Below are 17690 nucleotides of genomic sequence, written 5' to 3'. Positions count from 1 at the left end.
GTTTCTATGAAGAAAATATATTGAGTTTAAAATTAAAACAAAAAATACACTTTGGGTACAGCTGTCCACACCTTACAGTTACTGTTAATCTCAGCACAATATATGTATCTTCTTACACAGGTAAACCTGACACTGTCCAGAACCAACCCTTCTCCATTAGTTCTTTTGGGTTTTTTTTTTCATTCAACCAAGCCACGTATCTTATCCTCAGATATGTACAAAGGCCAAAAACTGACTTAAAATTCACACTTGTAGTAACTTATAAAATGCTCAGGACTCACAGCCCTTTCCCTTATGCTACTCTGTGGAAGAATAAAGCATTTAGCACATAACTACCATACAATCCTAATTGATGACTTTGTGGTAATTAGTTTTGGATTGGGTTTCCATGTTTTCAAATACTGTCTAGTTTTATCAAAAACAGAGTGAACATATTGGGATATGTAATGTATTGACATAATTCTATACTAAAAACCTGTCCATTCATAAAATACTGTGATGAGTCAGGGCTAAAATAGGTAGTTATTTATACCAAAGGACAAGTGATTTTGAATATATATCTATCTTCAGTCCACTTCAAAAACATGTTTTGAGGACTCCTTTACTTTCCTTTATTTATTTTTCAAATAAATTCCTTGAAGATCAAGGGCATATTGGAAGGAGGATTGGGAAAAAAAAAAGAGAAGTAAAAATAAAAATCTTAATGCTGAGAAGGGGAAAAGGGGACACAGGAGGTGGACAGGAATAATCTATAATCATATTTTGTTTTGATTATATTGCCTACTGTAATTTATTATAAGATGCTGCTGGCAGTTGCCATTCTAATCTGAGTCACACCATCAAACTAATGAAATAATTGTTAAAGATTTTCTGAGATTCCATTCTGTGCTCTATCTTTTAAGTGAACTTTTTTATAGATATACCTTTGATGAATCCAAACCAGCAATTATTTACAGGACCGACTGAATCTTGTTTCCTGGGAAACCCACCAAGGATATACGTTAAAACCCAACTGTTTCTGGTAGACACAGCATGCACACACAGCAATGACTATTATTTCTATTTTCATTACACTTTGACTGTATATACTTTCTCTAGGAAGGCATTTATTTAACATATTATAAATGATAATATATGTTGGATTTTTTTCAGTAAGCTGGGTATTTATATGGCATTTACCCAGATATTTATCTAATGGAGTTATTTTTTTAAGTTGACTAGAATGATACTGTGTATATAGACATTTTTCTATGAGTTATGACTCATGAAAGAAATACGTGCAAATATAAAAGCTATTGTTTTTAAACTCTTTTAAATATTCAATCACTCTCTCTCTTCTGGCAATGGCTTTTGAATTCAAATAAGTTTCTGTTTTAACCAAAACCCTATTCTAACTTCATCTTCACTAAATCATTTCCAATTTGCCCCTACTCGGTCATAATCTTAGTTCATTCAGCATTTCAGTCACTACCATATACTATCCAAATTAAATGCTCCACTGAGATAAGAAATCTGTTGGGCTCCAAGGTCTGCTCTCTCCTAGCCTTCATTTTTCTTTTAATTTGGCTATCTGTATGTAAATAGTAGACAATGGATCCCAAAATTTCTCGAACAGCCTCTTATAGAAAACAACACAATAATAATTTGGTCACTGTAAGAGTTTTAATATATTATACCACTCATGTTCTACAAAAATATTATAACATTTTAGTAAAACCATCTTTAACATAAGAAAAAATAGGTTATCTAGTTATTTTAAAACAACTGGTGAAAGGGATCAGGCTGAAAATATATAATGTGCCATTCTTATACATACCGTAACCTAATTTTTTATGTGCATACCAAAAGTGATGTTTTAAAAATTCTTGCTATTTCTAATAGTGTTAATAATATATCAATATAATATACAAATAGAGAAATGTAAATACTGTATTACTGTATTATTTCACCTTTCTGGCAAACTGAAAATGAAATCAAAACTATCTAAAATACTTCTGAGCAACCAAAAGTCAAAGAGCCCAGGAATTCAGAGAAACACACTTAACACAAGCACAGTTTCCTCAAAAAAAAAATAGCTACCTACTGTTCTATTTTTCTTCATTTAGTCCTACTTTGAACACAATTGTTCACAACCATTTGGTTTTTCAAAAAATAGTACCTTAAAAGAAACTTTGGAAAACAGTATTTTGACTGGATACTGTAAGGTTCAAAGCAACAAGAACTATATAAAAATCCTGTACTCTAGGAAATTTGTTATAGGATTGCAGGTTACAATTCTGAAAGCAGTTTATCTGTATACTAGGTTTGAACAAATAAGTAAACATATTGTAGATAATGAGAACTGTCGGAGAAACTGCAAATAAGGAAAACAGGAAGGAAGAATGAACCCTGTACTGGGCTATAATCTAAGACATCAACAAGAAAACACGGTGGTTTAGTACACACATAGATGCTTACATACCGAAGTGCACATAGCGCTGGGTAGATGCATGACTTAGTACACATACCTTCCTGGCTCTCGCCACTACCTCGGCCTTGAAGTAATTGATACAAGTTGACCAGAAGTCTCACGGGTAACATAAATAATCAATATTAATACCTATTTTGCATGCTAAATGTATTATATACTGTAATCTTATGATACAGTAAGCTAGAATAAAGAAATTGTTTTTTGAAATTGTCACAAATTCTCCAAACTTCTTTCAATATATTTAATGAAAAAAATCCTCATCCAAATGGGCCTGCAGAGTGCAAACCCACATTCAAGGGGCAAATGTACCATTCTCCAATAAATGCAGCCAAGGCTCAGGCTGGGGCAGGGAAAATACAGCATAAGCCTAGAGCACCCTGTGATGCCAGAACTCCCAAACAGAATGAGAATATGTCAAAAGCCCCAGGAACCAGTCTGTGCTCTCAATGGTCAAAGCTAGAATAATTTGGGAAATAAAACAAACAACTATGCTGGACTGTAATCCACAGAATATCTGTGCATTCATACTGATATTAATAAATAAGTGGAAAAGGACAGCTCTTCCATACAAAGAATTCCAATTGATAAATGTCAAAGGGAAGAGGGAAATAGCAAATCACCATTAGGCCACCATAGGAATAACTGTTGCTGATAAAAACTCATTGACATGTACAAAGAGAGTAAGCCAAAGTTTGAAGAGAAACAGGATATTTGCATAAATTCAAAGTATTTACCTGAAGATATTTATTAATTGCAAAAGGAAAAATAGTAACCTTATGGTAAAAAACCTGGGAAGGTTGCTCTAATCAAGTGTGAACCAGGTTGTCAGTACCAATAATAAGACATATTGACGTCACATGGCCCTAATACGAGGCATCAAGAGGGGCACATCATTTCTGCGGCATGCCTGCCAAAAAATCCCCTACATCGGACAAGTGTAAGTCAAGGGGGGCAATCTACAGAACTGACCAAACTCTTCAAAAGTATCCAGGTCACGAAAGACTTGGAAAGATGGAGACATGGCAATGAAACGCGATGCAGGACCCTGGATTAGATTCTGGAATAGAAAATGGGTATTAGCAGAAAAATGGTAGGAAATGAGTAAAGTTTGTAACATAGTAAATAGTCCTGATGTTAATCTTTAGTTTGTGGTTAATGCAATACATTAGCATTAATGGAAGCTGGGTGAATGGCATATGGGAATCCTGGACTGTATCTGCAACTTTTGGGGTAAATCTAATGTTACCTCAAAATAAGGAACCACAGCGCTGACATCCAAGCCCTTGAACACCTGACTCTGAGCCTGGGCAAGCGCCTGCTGCAGCCAAAGCAACACTGACAAGCAGGGCACAAGCACAGGGGTGAGGCTTCCGGGGTGCAGCTTGCTCTCCCGGCCCTTGGCAATCAGAGCCCTGGAGAGAGACACTCGGCCAGGCCTGTTCGATCCATTTTGAAAAAGCACCTTGTGAATAAGAACCCATCTTGGATACTCTAGCCAACAGGTAGCAGCTGGAGCTGAAGCACGACCCACCTGATCCAGCCCAGACTGCAGAACCATGAGGAAAAAGAAAATCCTGATCGTCTCAAGCCTCTAAGAGTGGATGGTTAATGTACACACAGTAGATAACACAGTGAAGTAGCCATAAAAGGTTTAAATGCATGTAAGGTACTCTGCTTAAGACAAGGAATGCATAGAAACATGGCAAACTAAGCTTATACAGAAAACTTTTACTAGCAACACCTCAAAATGTTGGATGAAAGAAAAAAAACAGGCCTACTTTCTAAAAGCACCGTTGGTCTTACAAGAGAGGAAACTCCCCAAGTGGGGTGAGGAGGGTGGTGGATAACAAGAGGCAGCTGAAAGCTGGAGCAGCAACCTTGTGAGCAGATGCTGCTGAGGCCCAGGGGCAACGCAGGGAGGACAGGATGTCCAGCAAGAGGCTGGGCCTTACTAGGTGCTTATTAGTTAGGGTTTTGACACCAACACTGGGACAAGACATCATGGTATATGCAAGGCAGAGATTTGGAGCTGAGCACCCAACCACGTCAACTTAAATGGTTTACCTCATTCTCCAAATATATGCAGAACACTTTGCATAGGAGACACAAAGATGAAAGAGAATTCTTTGTACACACTGCCCTTCAAGAGCTCAGGCAAGTGTACAGATCAATTACAGTACCACACATGACACTGTGACATTGTTTCATAATCCTGGACCCACTTCTTCGAGCTGAGGTTCCTTGACTCTTCTGAACTTTGGAACTAGACAATCCTTTCTGGACATAAAAAGCAAACTCAGAAATAAAAGAAACTGAAAAATTATTATAAATGAAGATCAAAACCAGAACTATGTCCTAACCTACTACAACTACATTATTCCAGGTATTTATGACATGTATCACTGCCTTGGTAAGTCAACACATTGCAGGGCTGCCAATTAACTTTTAATGCAAGTTTTTAGTGTAATTGTTTCCCATACAATATTTGCTAAATCTATTAACACTAACCATTGACATAACTCAGAGTCTCTGCCCCTAGGGGAATAAAAAACCCTCAAGGACTTCTCAGTTCTACTGCTCTCGGTTTACCAAGGCATTCATTGATCAATTATCTGTGTGTCAACTATTGGTAAAGCATTGCTGACATGGTACTACATTTTAAAATTCTTTTGCATATAATCAGACTCCTGATTATCTTAAAATCATGCCTGGCCAGTGTTTAAGAACACAATGAACAAAACTTCTGTGCTAAGAAGGTTCAAAACAGAATAGGCAAAGCAACCTGGTGAGCAGCTCAGGCAAGGAAATAAAAAAAATCTTCCAGTAGATCATATTTTCAGACAAAAGATAGCATCAGAGAAACCTGTCAACAAGTAACAAGCCCTCAGTCACTAGCCTGGAATTGAACAGGACTCTCATGTTTGAGATGCTTTGGAATGGGCAGAAAGTAACGAGCAAGACAGACTCCCAGATCCAAAGAAACCAGACCCAGTATTGTAGAAAGGCCTTCAAGACAAAGCAGGCATTGAGCCACTTCATCTGAGTTAAAAGGCAGCAAGTGCACCCTGGAAACTCTCACAGGGATGCAAGCACTTAGATCCTGAACCACAAGCAAGACTGCAGGGATTCCAAATCCTGACCACAGGGCTGCGTGCCTGAAAGTCATCCTGGTCAATTCTGTCAACTGTCTTCCCACTATCCTCCCCACCCACCTGCTTTCTGCTCTGTCAATACAACCTCCGTTTCTGTAGGTGGTTGTCCTACATGTCCCTGTTGCAGTCCCAGGTGAGAAACTGTGACTGGTCTAAACCTGTCAGGATAACATGATTCCAAGTGACAGCCTCTAGAAATGGTCATGTGCCCTAGTTCTGAGCAATAGGACATAAAACAAACCCAATTACATGAATCTTCTAGAAAAGCTGCTATTTTCTAATAGAAAAGAATGAACCAGACTGCTGCCCCTTGTTAAAATCTCTCTGTCTGTTTCTCCTCTTTCTGCTTGGAATGTATCCTTAATGCTTAGCGTTGCAATAACCATCCTGCTTCTACACTACAAGGATGACGCCAACAGCCAACACAGTAAGGACAAGAGTGCAGAGAACAAGCCTGAGGTTCTAATCGACAGTATTTAGCAGCTGCACCAGCCCTCAACCACCTGCCTCCAGACCTCTTATCATTTAAGGAAAATAACCCCCTAATTGTTTAACCTATGTGAGATGAGTTTTTCTATCACTTACACCCAAATGCATTCCTGATACACCATTTCCCAACTAAGGACACTGGTGGTCTCATTGACCAGGATGAGAGAAAATTTAAAGTGGCCCCAGAGAGAAGAAATGAAGAGGTTGGGAAGACCTTCAAAGGAGAGAAATAAAAACTGCATCAGGAATTCTACACGTACACATGCATGATCAGCAGTGTATAGGTTCTGTGTATCAGGCTCTGCAGACAGACTGCTTAGGTCTAAACCATGACTGCCACTTAGCGGATAAGTGACCTCGGGCAAGACAGTCATCCCTAAAACGGGAGTAACAATATATTCCTCTTGAGAGTGATTTTAAACAAGGCAATATATGCAAAACTCTGGGAGAGGCTCCTTACATATAGTAAGCAGTCAACAAATATGTATCATCATCATCTTTATGCTGATGAAGTAAACGTAAGTAGATTAAAAGTGAGAAAGTACAGTTTATGCAGCTCACACATGGCTCACATTGTGTGGTACAAGTAAGCAAAACAGTCCTCAGAACTCAACCAACTTTAAAGCTCTTGTCTCCGCTGAGCTGTTCTTCTGTGTCTATTAGTAGCTGCATCGGCTGCTCTAGCTTTTAGATGCCATAAAAAAGATCCTATTTCATAGCAAGAAGATTGACTAAACATAAGCCATTGACACTTTAAAAAGCAGTTTTTTGAAGGGCAAAAAGTCATGTCAGATTTTACCTGGGGTATTGTTCTTACCTGGCATGTGGAAATAACTCATCTCATAACAGCAACAAGAAGGGTGAATTTATGATCAATTTCAAGTCTACAATACTCCAGTTGCGCAATCCCTTCATAGTTACCTATACCACAGTCCAATGCACACTTGAGCTCAATCACTAGTTCCTATGAACGGCATAGGTACATGCCCGTGGGTTCCCTTCACATGAGGCTTTTTAGCCAACAGGAATTCTTGCAGGCATATCCTAACAGATCCACCAGCAGAGGTAACACTAATCCAGTGAGTTGATAATACAATAGAGAACTTTCATAAACCAACTGTTCCTATGATAACAGGAATTTGTAGCAAGAAAGAGGGCACAGAAATTCAAGAAGTAAACCATTCTACAGGTTTTTTTAAAAAAGTGCATGAAGTTTCTACCAGGCTTCTCATTCCCAAACTTAGTCTGGCTTTCAAAATTACTCGAAAGCATCCGGCCCTAGACACCTATCATCTCATTTTTCTGTAGTCCTGCTCTACTCCTGACGCTCCTATGTCAACACGCTCAGTCTTTCAATTTTGTCACCGGTATACCAGCTCCTTGAATCAATCCTAAATGCATCCTATCCTATATCCAAATTCAGTTATAATTTAAAAAATTTTTAACTGGGAGGGGAGAACATTTTCAGAACTGACCGTAACACTCTTGTATGGGGGGAAACATGTCATTTCTACCATTACAATACCTCGCACATGGAGATCAAGCTACAGAAATTAAAATGTGTAAAATTATATTACTGTTGCCTACATTAAAATAATTGACGACCATGTCCATCTCACCTTCTTAGAAAACAAGTGAGGAAATACCCACATGGCCCTGGAGGCCACTTCCCCTGTCTCCCATACCCCGTTTCTGGATCTTTCCAAGGAACTAGTCCAGCAGGTCAGAGTTAAGAATGAAGGATGGGCTAAAAGAAGCTGTCAAGGAACAGAGAGCGGCTCCCAGGCCAGCAGCTGGAAGCTCCCAGTATCGCAGTCACCCAGAGGTTCCGGGAAATATGTGAACATTTGGGGTGAAATGCCATTGTTGGAGCCATTTCCAAGGCACATTCCAAACTTGGTGTGCCCAGCTGAGCACCACTCTGTGGATGAGAGCTTGGGGAACCGTGTGCACTGCGCTACTTCTCTGCTTGTATGTGTGTTTTTCCCCAGAAACACTCCTGCACAATAGCATCGTCCATAGTCTGAGGCTTGTGCATCCCTGCCCACCTTGCCCGTTCCCCTGCAAGGCTCGCTGCTGTTTCTCCAGGTGGGTTTTTACTTTTAATTCTCACAGCCCTTGAGAAAGTACTGAGAGATAAGGAAATTGAGTGCAAATAAATTTAAAACTATCTACTTACTTTATAAATTAACAACAAAGAATTTAACTGGTGCTAAAGCATAATTTTGAAAAAATTTAAAAACATGACTTTGACTTTCATGAAAATAGAAAATGAACAAATGTCAAAGATATTATTTAGCTCATTCATTAATGAGGATATCAGTATGAATTTGAATACTGGCAAATAGGATTACTGAAATGAATTAGCTAATAGATGCAAAAATGGAGAATCTATGATAAAAAGCCTTTGCAAAATGAGCACAGAAGCACTCAAAGTGCCTCAGTGAACTAATGGGGACAGCACACAAACCATCACTAAATTGTTTGGACCAGCTTAATAAAAGGAATTCTTAGGTCTTCCTTTTGGCCTAGTGGCACCATGAAAAAATTCCTGGAACACTAAAAATACCAAAAACAGAAAGGAAGTTTAGGAATCTCTTCTATAGGGCAACAAAACAGCTGGGGATATCTCTTCTTCAGAGTAGAAATCAACTATCTCTACTGAACAAAAATGTTTTGCATTATTATGGATAAGAATTATTTGCATCCCGATCAGTCAACTTCCACCCCCAGTGCTGCCAAATAGACTAATAAAAAGTGAGGAAAAGGCTTACTCCCCGTACAGTCACTAGAGGACCCACTAGACAAGCCCAGCATTTTACCAGAAGGACACCCAGTAACCTCATTCATTACCAAGCCTTGGACAATTGTCCCAACTTAGATCGTGGTTGGTTCTAAAAGGAATAAAGCAAAAATCATATGAGGTGGGAGAAAGGAAAGTGGGCAGGACAATCCTTGAGTAGTCCCGCCAAGAACTGCAGAGCATGCACTGCCAGCAAAAGCACAGTGAAAGGGCACCCCCAGTGCAATGCCACTGGGCATCTAACTTAGCACAAGTTTTCTGGAAAGCCATGTAATAGCATGGACTAGAAATTTCAGAGGCTCAGATCTTTGATTCTCATTTTATTCCCAGAAATTTTCATCCAACATATAAAATCACCTGTGGTTAGTACAGGATTATTTACAAAAATGTTAAAATGTGAGACAACTTATGTAGCTTTCCCAGCTTAAATATTCTTCCCAGAAAGAAGTCTTCACTATGTCCCCAATCCTTTCTATGTGATCCACTTAATACCCAGGATTCCCCCTGTGATGTCTTACCACACGGCACTCTCTGATTTGCTCATCCATTTGACCTATCAGGTTATGGCCTCCATGAAGGCTTGTACCACAGATTTCAATTGCATGGATTTAGCCTGATGCCACATACATCACAGACACTCAAACGGTTTAATGAACGTTATGCGGCCTGAAAATGTTTCTTGTGTAGAAATAAAAAATAATGACAAAAAATAACAAAATCAAAGTTATTTATGAGAAAAGCATCAAATTACATCCCAACTCTTTTAATAGGTTACCAGAATCATACAGACACTTTGAAAAGCACAGACTGCCAAGAAAGAGGACATGCAATTAAAATACAGCAGGGGCAGAGAAAGGTATATCAGGTGTCAGTCAGGGAGCCTTCTCTGCTGCTGTGTATGTGTCCTGAATGCACTATCCTGCCATACATTTCCACAGACAACAGTAAAGCTACAAGAAAACCACTGGACATGACTAGCTTAAAGGAAGTTGTGGATGCTTTATCCTTAAAGGTAATGAAGATTTTTAATTATTTTAAAAAGTTATCTGAGATGTTTCTTGTACCGTTCTTTTCAGACTTTAAGGAACGTAAGACTCACACAGGGGTCCTGTTAAAATACAGATTCTTTTTCTGTCAGTCAGTCTAAAGCAGGGCCTGAAATTCTGCATTTCTTACAAGCCTCCAGGTATTGTCAATGGTGCTGGCCGGAGGACTTCAATTTGGGTAACAAGGCCGTAGAAAAGAAATTTATAAATATAAGGAGATTTGTAAATGCAAAGAAGGATATGCAAGCTCCATTCACCTGCGGATCCTACAGCACCAGCTATCTATCTCCCCTGATGACTTATCAAAGTTTTCCTGTTTAGGATTCTCAATACCACATATGCTACAACTTAAAATAATGGAAAACACAGAAATGAAAGAGGGATCACCAGTACAGGTTTCATGGAAATTAGAAGGATATAAAAGGAATACTATGAAAACTTCATGCCCACAAATTTAATAATCTACATTAAATGGACCATTCCTCAAAAGACAAAATCTACCAAAACTCACACAAGAAGAAACAGATTATCTGAATAGGTCTACATCTATTAAAGAACTGAATCAATAATTAATAACTTTACAGAACAAAAACACAAGACCCAGATGGCTTCACTGGTGAATTCTACCAACATTTAAGGAGGAAATGATACCTTCTTTATAATCTTTTTCAGAAGACAGAAGCAGCGGAAATACTTCCTAACTCATTCTAAAAGGACAACAAGACTGTAATGCCAAAACCATACAAAAATATTACAACTATAGACCAATCTCTCTCATGAATATAGACGGAAAAATCTCTAACAAAATATCAGTTGAATCCTAAAAGAGTATACATGATAACCAAATGGAATTTATTTCAGGTATGCAAAGCTGATTTAACATTTGAAAACCAATTAATGTAATCTATCATATAGCAGATTAAAAAAGAAAAATAACATGATCATCTGACTAGAAAAAGCATTTAAAAAAAAGCAACACCCATTCATGATAAAAATTCAGTAAACTAGGAATACAAGGGAACTTCCTCAATTCAATAAGAACTATCAAACTATCTATAAAAATATACAGCAAACATCATACTTAATGATGGAAAACTCAAAGCTTTCCCAGTATGGTATTGGTGAAAGATTAGACCAAAACATCAATGGAAAATAACAGAACCCAGAAATAAATCCAGATAAACACAGTCAACTGATCTTTGACAAAAGACAATCCAATGGAACAAAAATAGTCTCTTCAACAAAAGGTGCTGTAACTGGACATACAAATGCAGAATTTAAATACAGACCTTACACATTTAACAAAAATTAACTCAAAATGGATCACAGACACAAATGTAAAATGCAAAACTATAAAATTCCTAGAAAATAACATAGTAAACCTAGATGACCTTGGATATGGTGATGCTTGCTGCCTTAGATACAACACTAAAGGCACAATCCATGACAGGAGTAATTGATAAACTGGTCCTTATTAAAATTAAAAACGCTGTTCTGCAAAAGACAATATCAAGAGCATGATAAGAAAAGACACAGACTAGGAGAAAATATTTGCAAAAGACACATGTGAAGAAGGACTGTTTTTGAAATACACAAAACACTTAAGACACAACAGTAAGAAAACAAATAACCTAATTACAAAATGAGCCAAAAACCTTAACAAACACCTCCCTGAAGATACAGATGGCAAATAAGCATATGAAAAGATGCTCCCCATCACATTCAGGAAAATGAAAATGAAAACAACACTACCAGATACTACTGCACACCTGTTTAGAATGGCCAAAATCTGGAACACTAACAACCACCAATGTTGGTAAGGCTGTGTAATAACAGGAATTCTCATTCATTGCTAGGGGGAATCTAGAATCATACAGCCACTTTGGAAGACAGTTGGGTGGTTTCTTGCAAAACTAAACATACTGTTACTGTATGATCCAGTCATCACGTGCCTTGGAAGGTACCCAAAGGAGCTGAAAACTTATGTTCGTACGAAAACCTACACATGGAAGTTTATAGCAGCTTTAGTCGTAATTGCCAGACATGGAAGTAACCAAGAAGTCCCTCAACAAGTGAATGGGTAAATAAACCATGGTACATACACACAGTGGAATATTCGGCACATGAAAAGACATGGAGGAACCTTAAATGCATATTAATAAATGAAAGAAGCCAACCTGAAAAGGCTACATATATACAACTCCAACTATATGACACTCTGGAAAAGGCAAAGAAAGCTATGGAGAAATAAAAAGATCAGTGACTGCTAGGGTTAGGGAAGTTCAATAATACACAGACACAGAGGATTTTAGGGCAGTGAAAATACTCTGTATGATACTATGTTGATGGATATATTTCATTATACATTTGTCCAAACCACAGAAAGTACAACACCAAGAGTGAACCCTACTGTAAACTATAGACTTGGAGTGATTATGATGTGTCAAGGTAGGTTTCTCAGCTGTAACAAATATCCCACTCTGGTTGGGGGATATTGATAAGGCAGGAGGCTGTGCATATGCAGGGTTTTGGGGAAATTTGTGTACCTTCCTCTCAATTTTGTTGTTTATCTAAAACTGCTCTAAAAAACTAAGCTTAAAAAAAAACTGAAATTCAGGCCACCAGTAAGCATTCTTGCAGAGAACATCTGATTTTCCAAGAGTAGATTACTGGTGCCTATCCTGGGAAAGTGGATCTGAAAAGTATGAAATGTAACAAAAATTGCCGGTATGTCTTCTGATGCCTGGACCATCTCCTGGTACATGGCAGGCACTCAAGTAATTGTGGAACAAGCAACTACCCTATTTAGCCTGGTAGAAGAGAAAAAAGATAACTCTGGTTAAGATTTTTCAATATTTGAATGTAATTAAAAGGCAAGTAAGTCTTCTACATGATTTCAGTTGGAAAATATGAAAATTAAAGGTCAATTTCAGCCTATTTTTAAATACACATTTTTAACAATCAGTTGGGCAACAATAATGTATTTTTTCTCAAAAAGTCTGAGCTACCTGAACATGTCCAAGCCAAGAAGCCAGACAGACATGTTAGAGGGACACTAACAAAAACATACCTGCCCAGGGAACACCCGATATCTAAGCTCTCCCCCAATGTACAGGAGCCACAGCACTTTTACTCTGGTTAGGAATAAACCGCAAGAGCAGTTTTTCTACTTTGAAAAAGAAAAACAAGGTTGTCTCAGCATACACAGCAGCATTTGGGAGGGACGCCACAACCTTACACACACCCAAAGAATAAATCAAAAGCTTAAATTCTCAAAGTCATAAAAACAAAAGAAACTATTCCTTTGTGATAAATGAATACCTTCAAAGACAATGGTGTGATAAAGATATTGGAATACTCTCAGAATGAAACCCATTTATTTGAGCATCTGTTTGTCACCTACAAAGAATAATTCTTTCTGATGGATTTTACCAAGGAAGAAAAGATAATAAAATGCATTTAATGGGAAGTTAATGCACAAACACACCTCATTTTCCTAGAAAATCTCAAAAGACATCTGGTGTGAATGTATCAAAACCTAAAGATTTTGTGTGTGTGTGTGATCAAGCCATAACATTTGAGCACTGTGAATATTGAAACTGCCCTCACAGCCCACTTGATATTTTCAATTGCTTCTCTAAAAGAACACCATTATTTCTGATAATGCTACAAAGTACCAATTTGCAAGATTTTTTAAAAAGAATTAAGATTATTTTTAAACTCCCTTTAGAAGCTTTCCTTTCTAAAAGCATGTAGCTATTAAAATGCTAATATGCAAAGATGACGGGGGCTGCTAGAGACTTAATACCACTGAAACACAGGAAATTGATTCTCTAGATGATGTGGAAAAGATGGCTTATAAAGTTAATGAGATATTACTTTAGGCAAAAGAGGCATTGGTCGTTAGCAATGAGGACAAAACAAACATTTCTGTCATCAAATATAATGAAACTAATTAAAAGAACAACAAAAATTAAGGCAAATATGAAAATGAAGTAAAATACAGAGAAAAGTTAAACTACATAAAACACACAGTGAAGTTATAGCAGCAAATCTCAGTAAGTTAGAAATAAATTAATAAAAAGGAAAGATACCAACAATCATGAGTTACACAGCAAGGAAAGCATAAATAGACAAAGCAGTGAATTTTGCATGAACACTCAAGAGACTTGAAGACTACCTAGGATGGATTTCTAAGTGGGCAGGAGAGTAGAGTAAAAGGATTAATCCTTGAAACTGGAAAACCCACCACTTCTTCTCTTAGATATTTTAGCTAGCCCTAGATAACAAAAATATCACAATCCTTAAGCAGCAGCTTTTAGCGAGAGGTTTCTTTGCCATCCACAAAGAGATGACAGTTGTTTAAAAAAAAAAAAACTTATAAATTTTCCAAATTTCAAAGCAAGCACAGTGCTTTAATATAAGTAACTAAAAAAAGCCATGTTGCTATTAGGGAAAATATACAGCCAGAAACGCAAGACTGAGTCCCAGGACTAACTCCAATACTTTTCTCCAAAGGCTTGTCCTTGGAAAAGGAATATTTTGCTCCCTGTGTGCAAAGTTTATTCCAAAATTACGAGTCTATGAGTTGCTCCTTGCTGATATGAAAACAGAATATCTGATAAATTATCACAAAACATATCACAAATGATCACTAAGGATAGATCAAGTACTTTTAATAAAAATTTAGCATCTGAATTGATAGGTGCTGAAGTGTAAACTACACACTAGAGTTTCAGGATTTAGTACAAAAAAAGTAAAGTATTACATTAATAATTATTTATTCTGATTACATGTTTATTCTGATTTTATGTATTAGGTTAAATAAAACATAATTAAAATTAAGTCCACTTGTTTTACAGTTCTAATGAGGCTACTGGAAAATTATAAGTTACACATGAAATGTCTATTGTGTTGTATTGGACAGCCTTCTGTAAACTCTTTCACGGTAAGGTTTATACATTTTTAAATTTTTCTACAGCATATATTGGAATGTGGCCCATAATAGATACTCAGAGAGTGTTAAATCAACAGAAAAAATTTTGTAAGTAAAAAACAGTAGAATTGACTGTTTGATTTATATACCAGTTATATTGTATTAGAATGACATTTAAACCTCCCTTAGTAATCATGACACTTCTGAAATATGAACCAAAACAACTTAAAAATTTTTTCAGCTGAAAAGTAAATTAACAAACCTAATTTGTTTGGGGCTAAATTGTGTCTCCCCAAATTCCTGTTGAAACCCTAAACTTGTACCTTGGAATGTATTGGGAAATAGGGCCTTTGAAGGAGTAATTAAGGTAAGATAAAGTCATGTGGGTGCATATGACTGGTGTCCTCTTAAAACTTGGAGATTAGAACACAGATAACACATAGGCCAAGGAGCAATGTGAGGATGTAAGAAGGCAGTCATTTGCAAGCCATGGAGAGAGGCCACAGAAGAAACCTAACCTGCTAGGCCCCTAATCTTGGACTTCTCGCCTGAGAATTGTGAAAAAATACATTCAACACCCAGGCTACGGTACTTTGTTACAGTGGCCCTAGTACACTAATACATTGTTCCCAGCTCTTAAAATTTTTCTAGTAACTGAGTGGTTTTGGCTTTTACTTTCATATGAAATCACAAACTCAGCTCCTTGGCCACACACCATGTTTCAGGTGCTCAACAGCCACCTGCAGCTACTCTACTGGGCAGCACAGACCTAGAAGAGACCAAACCAGAAATTTCTGCTAAGAACGCTTAATTGGTTGGGAGATGCTATGTATTTAAACATTTTAAATTTTCAATTAAAAAAAAATCGACTGTAAACGACTCAAATCTACCTGTACGTTATTACTGTGATTTGATGAGTAGAAATAAAGGAGTTTACCGTTCTATGTTTGGTACCTTGAATGGCATCCCCCATGGTTCCTGAGAGGTCTGTCTCTCACTGCAAAATAGAGAACTCGGGTAGGTGCCTAATGTACACGTATGGCTTTACCCTATTGAAGCATTAAAACTATGCCAGCACACAGTGTTATGTAAATATTAGTTATAACAAAAATTTATAATAGAATTATGTTAACTTGATAAAGTGTGTACTACTAATCCTTAAAACAGTAATTAAATTCAGAATAACCCTCAACAATGGTAATTCAGTTAAGAAGAAAGAACTCCCAAAAGCATTATGGTCACAGGAATCTTTTTAACATTTAAATATAATCTTTTTCCAGAGAAATAGAGTGATAGATAAAAGGCTTTCTAGCATAAAATTTATCTGATGATCAAATTACGTGGGGAAACTAAAATGGAACTTTAAACTCAGAGTTTATTATGTATTTTTTTATGAATGATATTCCATATCAAATTGTTACATTTTTTATTTCATTGGATCCACTGAAATGGATATAAAAGTGATATAAAAGCTTTATATAGAATGTCAATATTCAATGTTAAGGAGGGTTTAAAATGTGAAGGACAACTGTGCTAGATTGAAAAAGACTAAATGGACAGGCAGTCCTAGTTTGTGATAACTGGAAGAGTTATTTGGGGAATAATGGGAAAAATTTAAATATCACCAGGTATCAGGTACTACGAAATCTGATATGGAAAAAGTAGAGTTATGAACTGAATAAAGCAACTTACATGTTCTCACTTTGGTTTGAAAACACCTAACTGTGCAGATATACACAGCAAATATATGGAGGGGTAAAAATATAAATAAACACACCAAACGCACACCTACATGATAATAGAGGTGACAGGTTGGAAAATGATATTTTTACTTCATTTCTGTTATCTCTTTTAATGTTTCATAATTCATGTGCACTCTGTTGTAAAAATAGATAAAAGTTTTAAAGTAACATCAGTATTTCTCTGAAAACCAGAAATTAAAATCTGTGTAACTGTCTGCTCCATGTCTTACGTTTGTGAAATCGGCACATGTGAAATAATGATTCTCAGGATGATTTGACAGCTCACTTTTATTTTAACTATGGAAATGTTTAAATCAAGTTTACTTCCAAACAGATGGAGTACAAAATAGAAAGCTTTACGAGAAAAACTGAAATGGTCACAGACATTGAAGAATAAAGCAAAAAATACTCAGAAGCTTACAAATGACGGAGTAAGGAGTCAAGGCCTTCTCCACTAGACCTTTGATGAGAACCGAGGGAGTAAAGCTGGCCGTCTTTGCTGCCGTCTATTTCTCCAAATCTTTTCCATCTCAGCCCTGACCCTAAAAACCAACTGCCATCTAGACTTGTCATGTAGACTTACCGCCAAATAGAATGGCCTATCGCCATTCATGCTAAGTGTTTCAAACGTGTTACAGCTCACACTCACAACAACCCTGTCAATTAGTCCCATTTTACAGATAAAGAAACTGAAACACAAGGTCTAATAACTAGTAAGTAGTAAAGCTTGGATATAAACCCAGGGATTCTAATTCCTCGGTCCAAGCTTTACAGTGCAGCACTGCCTCTATGGCATACTTCTCTCAACCTAGGAAAGACTAGAAATCTTCAGACAGTAAAACACTAAGTTTTAGTAAGGAAATCAATAGGCCGCCTGGATCAAGTAAGTACCCTTGGAAATGCAGGTGGTCTCACTACTACTGGGTAAGTGAGAACTAAGAAATTGCATCTGCAAAACGTTTGCCAATGCTATTCTAAAAATCTGTTTACAGTAATAAATACTCAACCTGTTAACCAAGTCAAACATATCTGGATTCAGATTCCAGTTCTTT

The 17690-nt window shown here is 37.1% G+C and overlaps 1 protein-coding gene across 6 annotated transcripts in view; it reads right to left on the bottom strand.

The window, feature by feature from the left end:
* The window catches only part of TPK1 (thiamin pyrophosphokinase 1), a 355980-nt gene that overhangs the window by 336799 nt on the left and 1491 nt on the right, over nt 1–17690 (bottom strand). For 2 of the 6 annotated variants that reach the window (XM_073238285.1, XM_073238284.1), the window contains one exon: nt 15851–15893. The exons of 3 other annotated variants lie outside the window; for them this stretch is intronic. In XM_073238285.1, coding sequence (XP_073094386.1) covers nt 15851–15893 — 43 coding nt within the window. Of the gene's footprint in view, nt 1–15833; nt 15894–17690 lie in introns of all 6 variants that reach the window. One more of the 6 variants, XM_073238288.1, reaches the window with a different exon arrangement.

The sequence above is a fragment of the Manis javanica genome, chromosome 6 (genome assembly GCF_040802235.1).
Source record: "Manis javanica isolate MJ-LG chromosome 6, MJ_LKY, whole genome shotgun sequence".
NCBI classification, from domain to species: Eukaryota; Metazoa; Chordata; class Mammalia; order Pholidota; family Manidae; genus Manis; species Manis javanica.
Note: the sequence above shows the minus strand (reverse complement) of the source record. Positions and strands in the feature narration are given on the sequence as shown.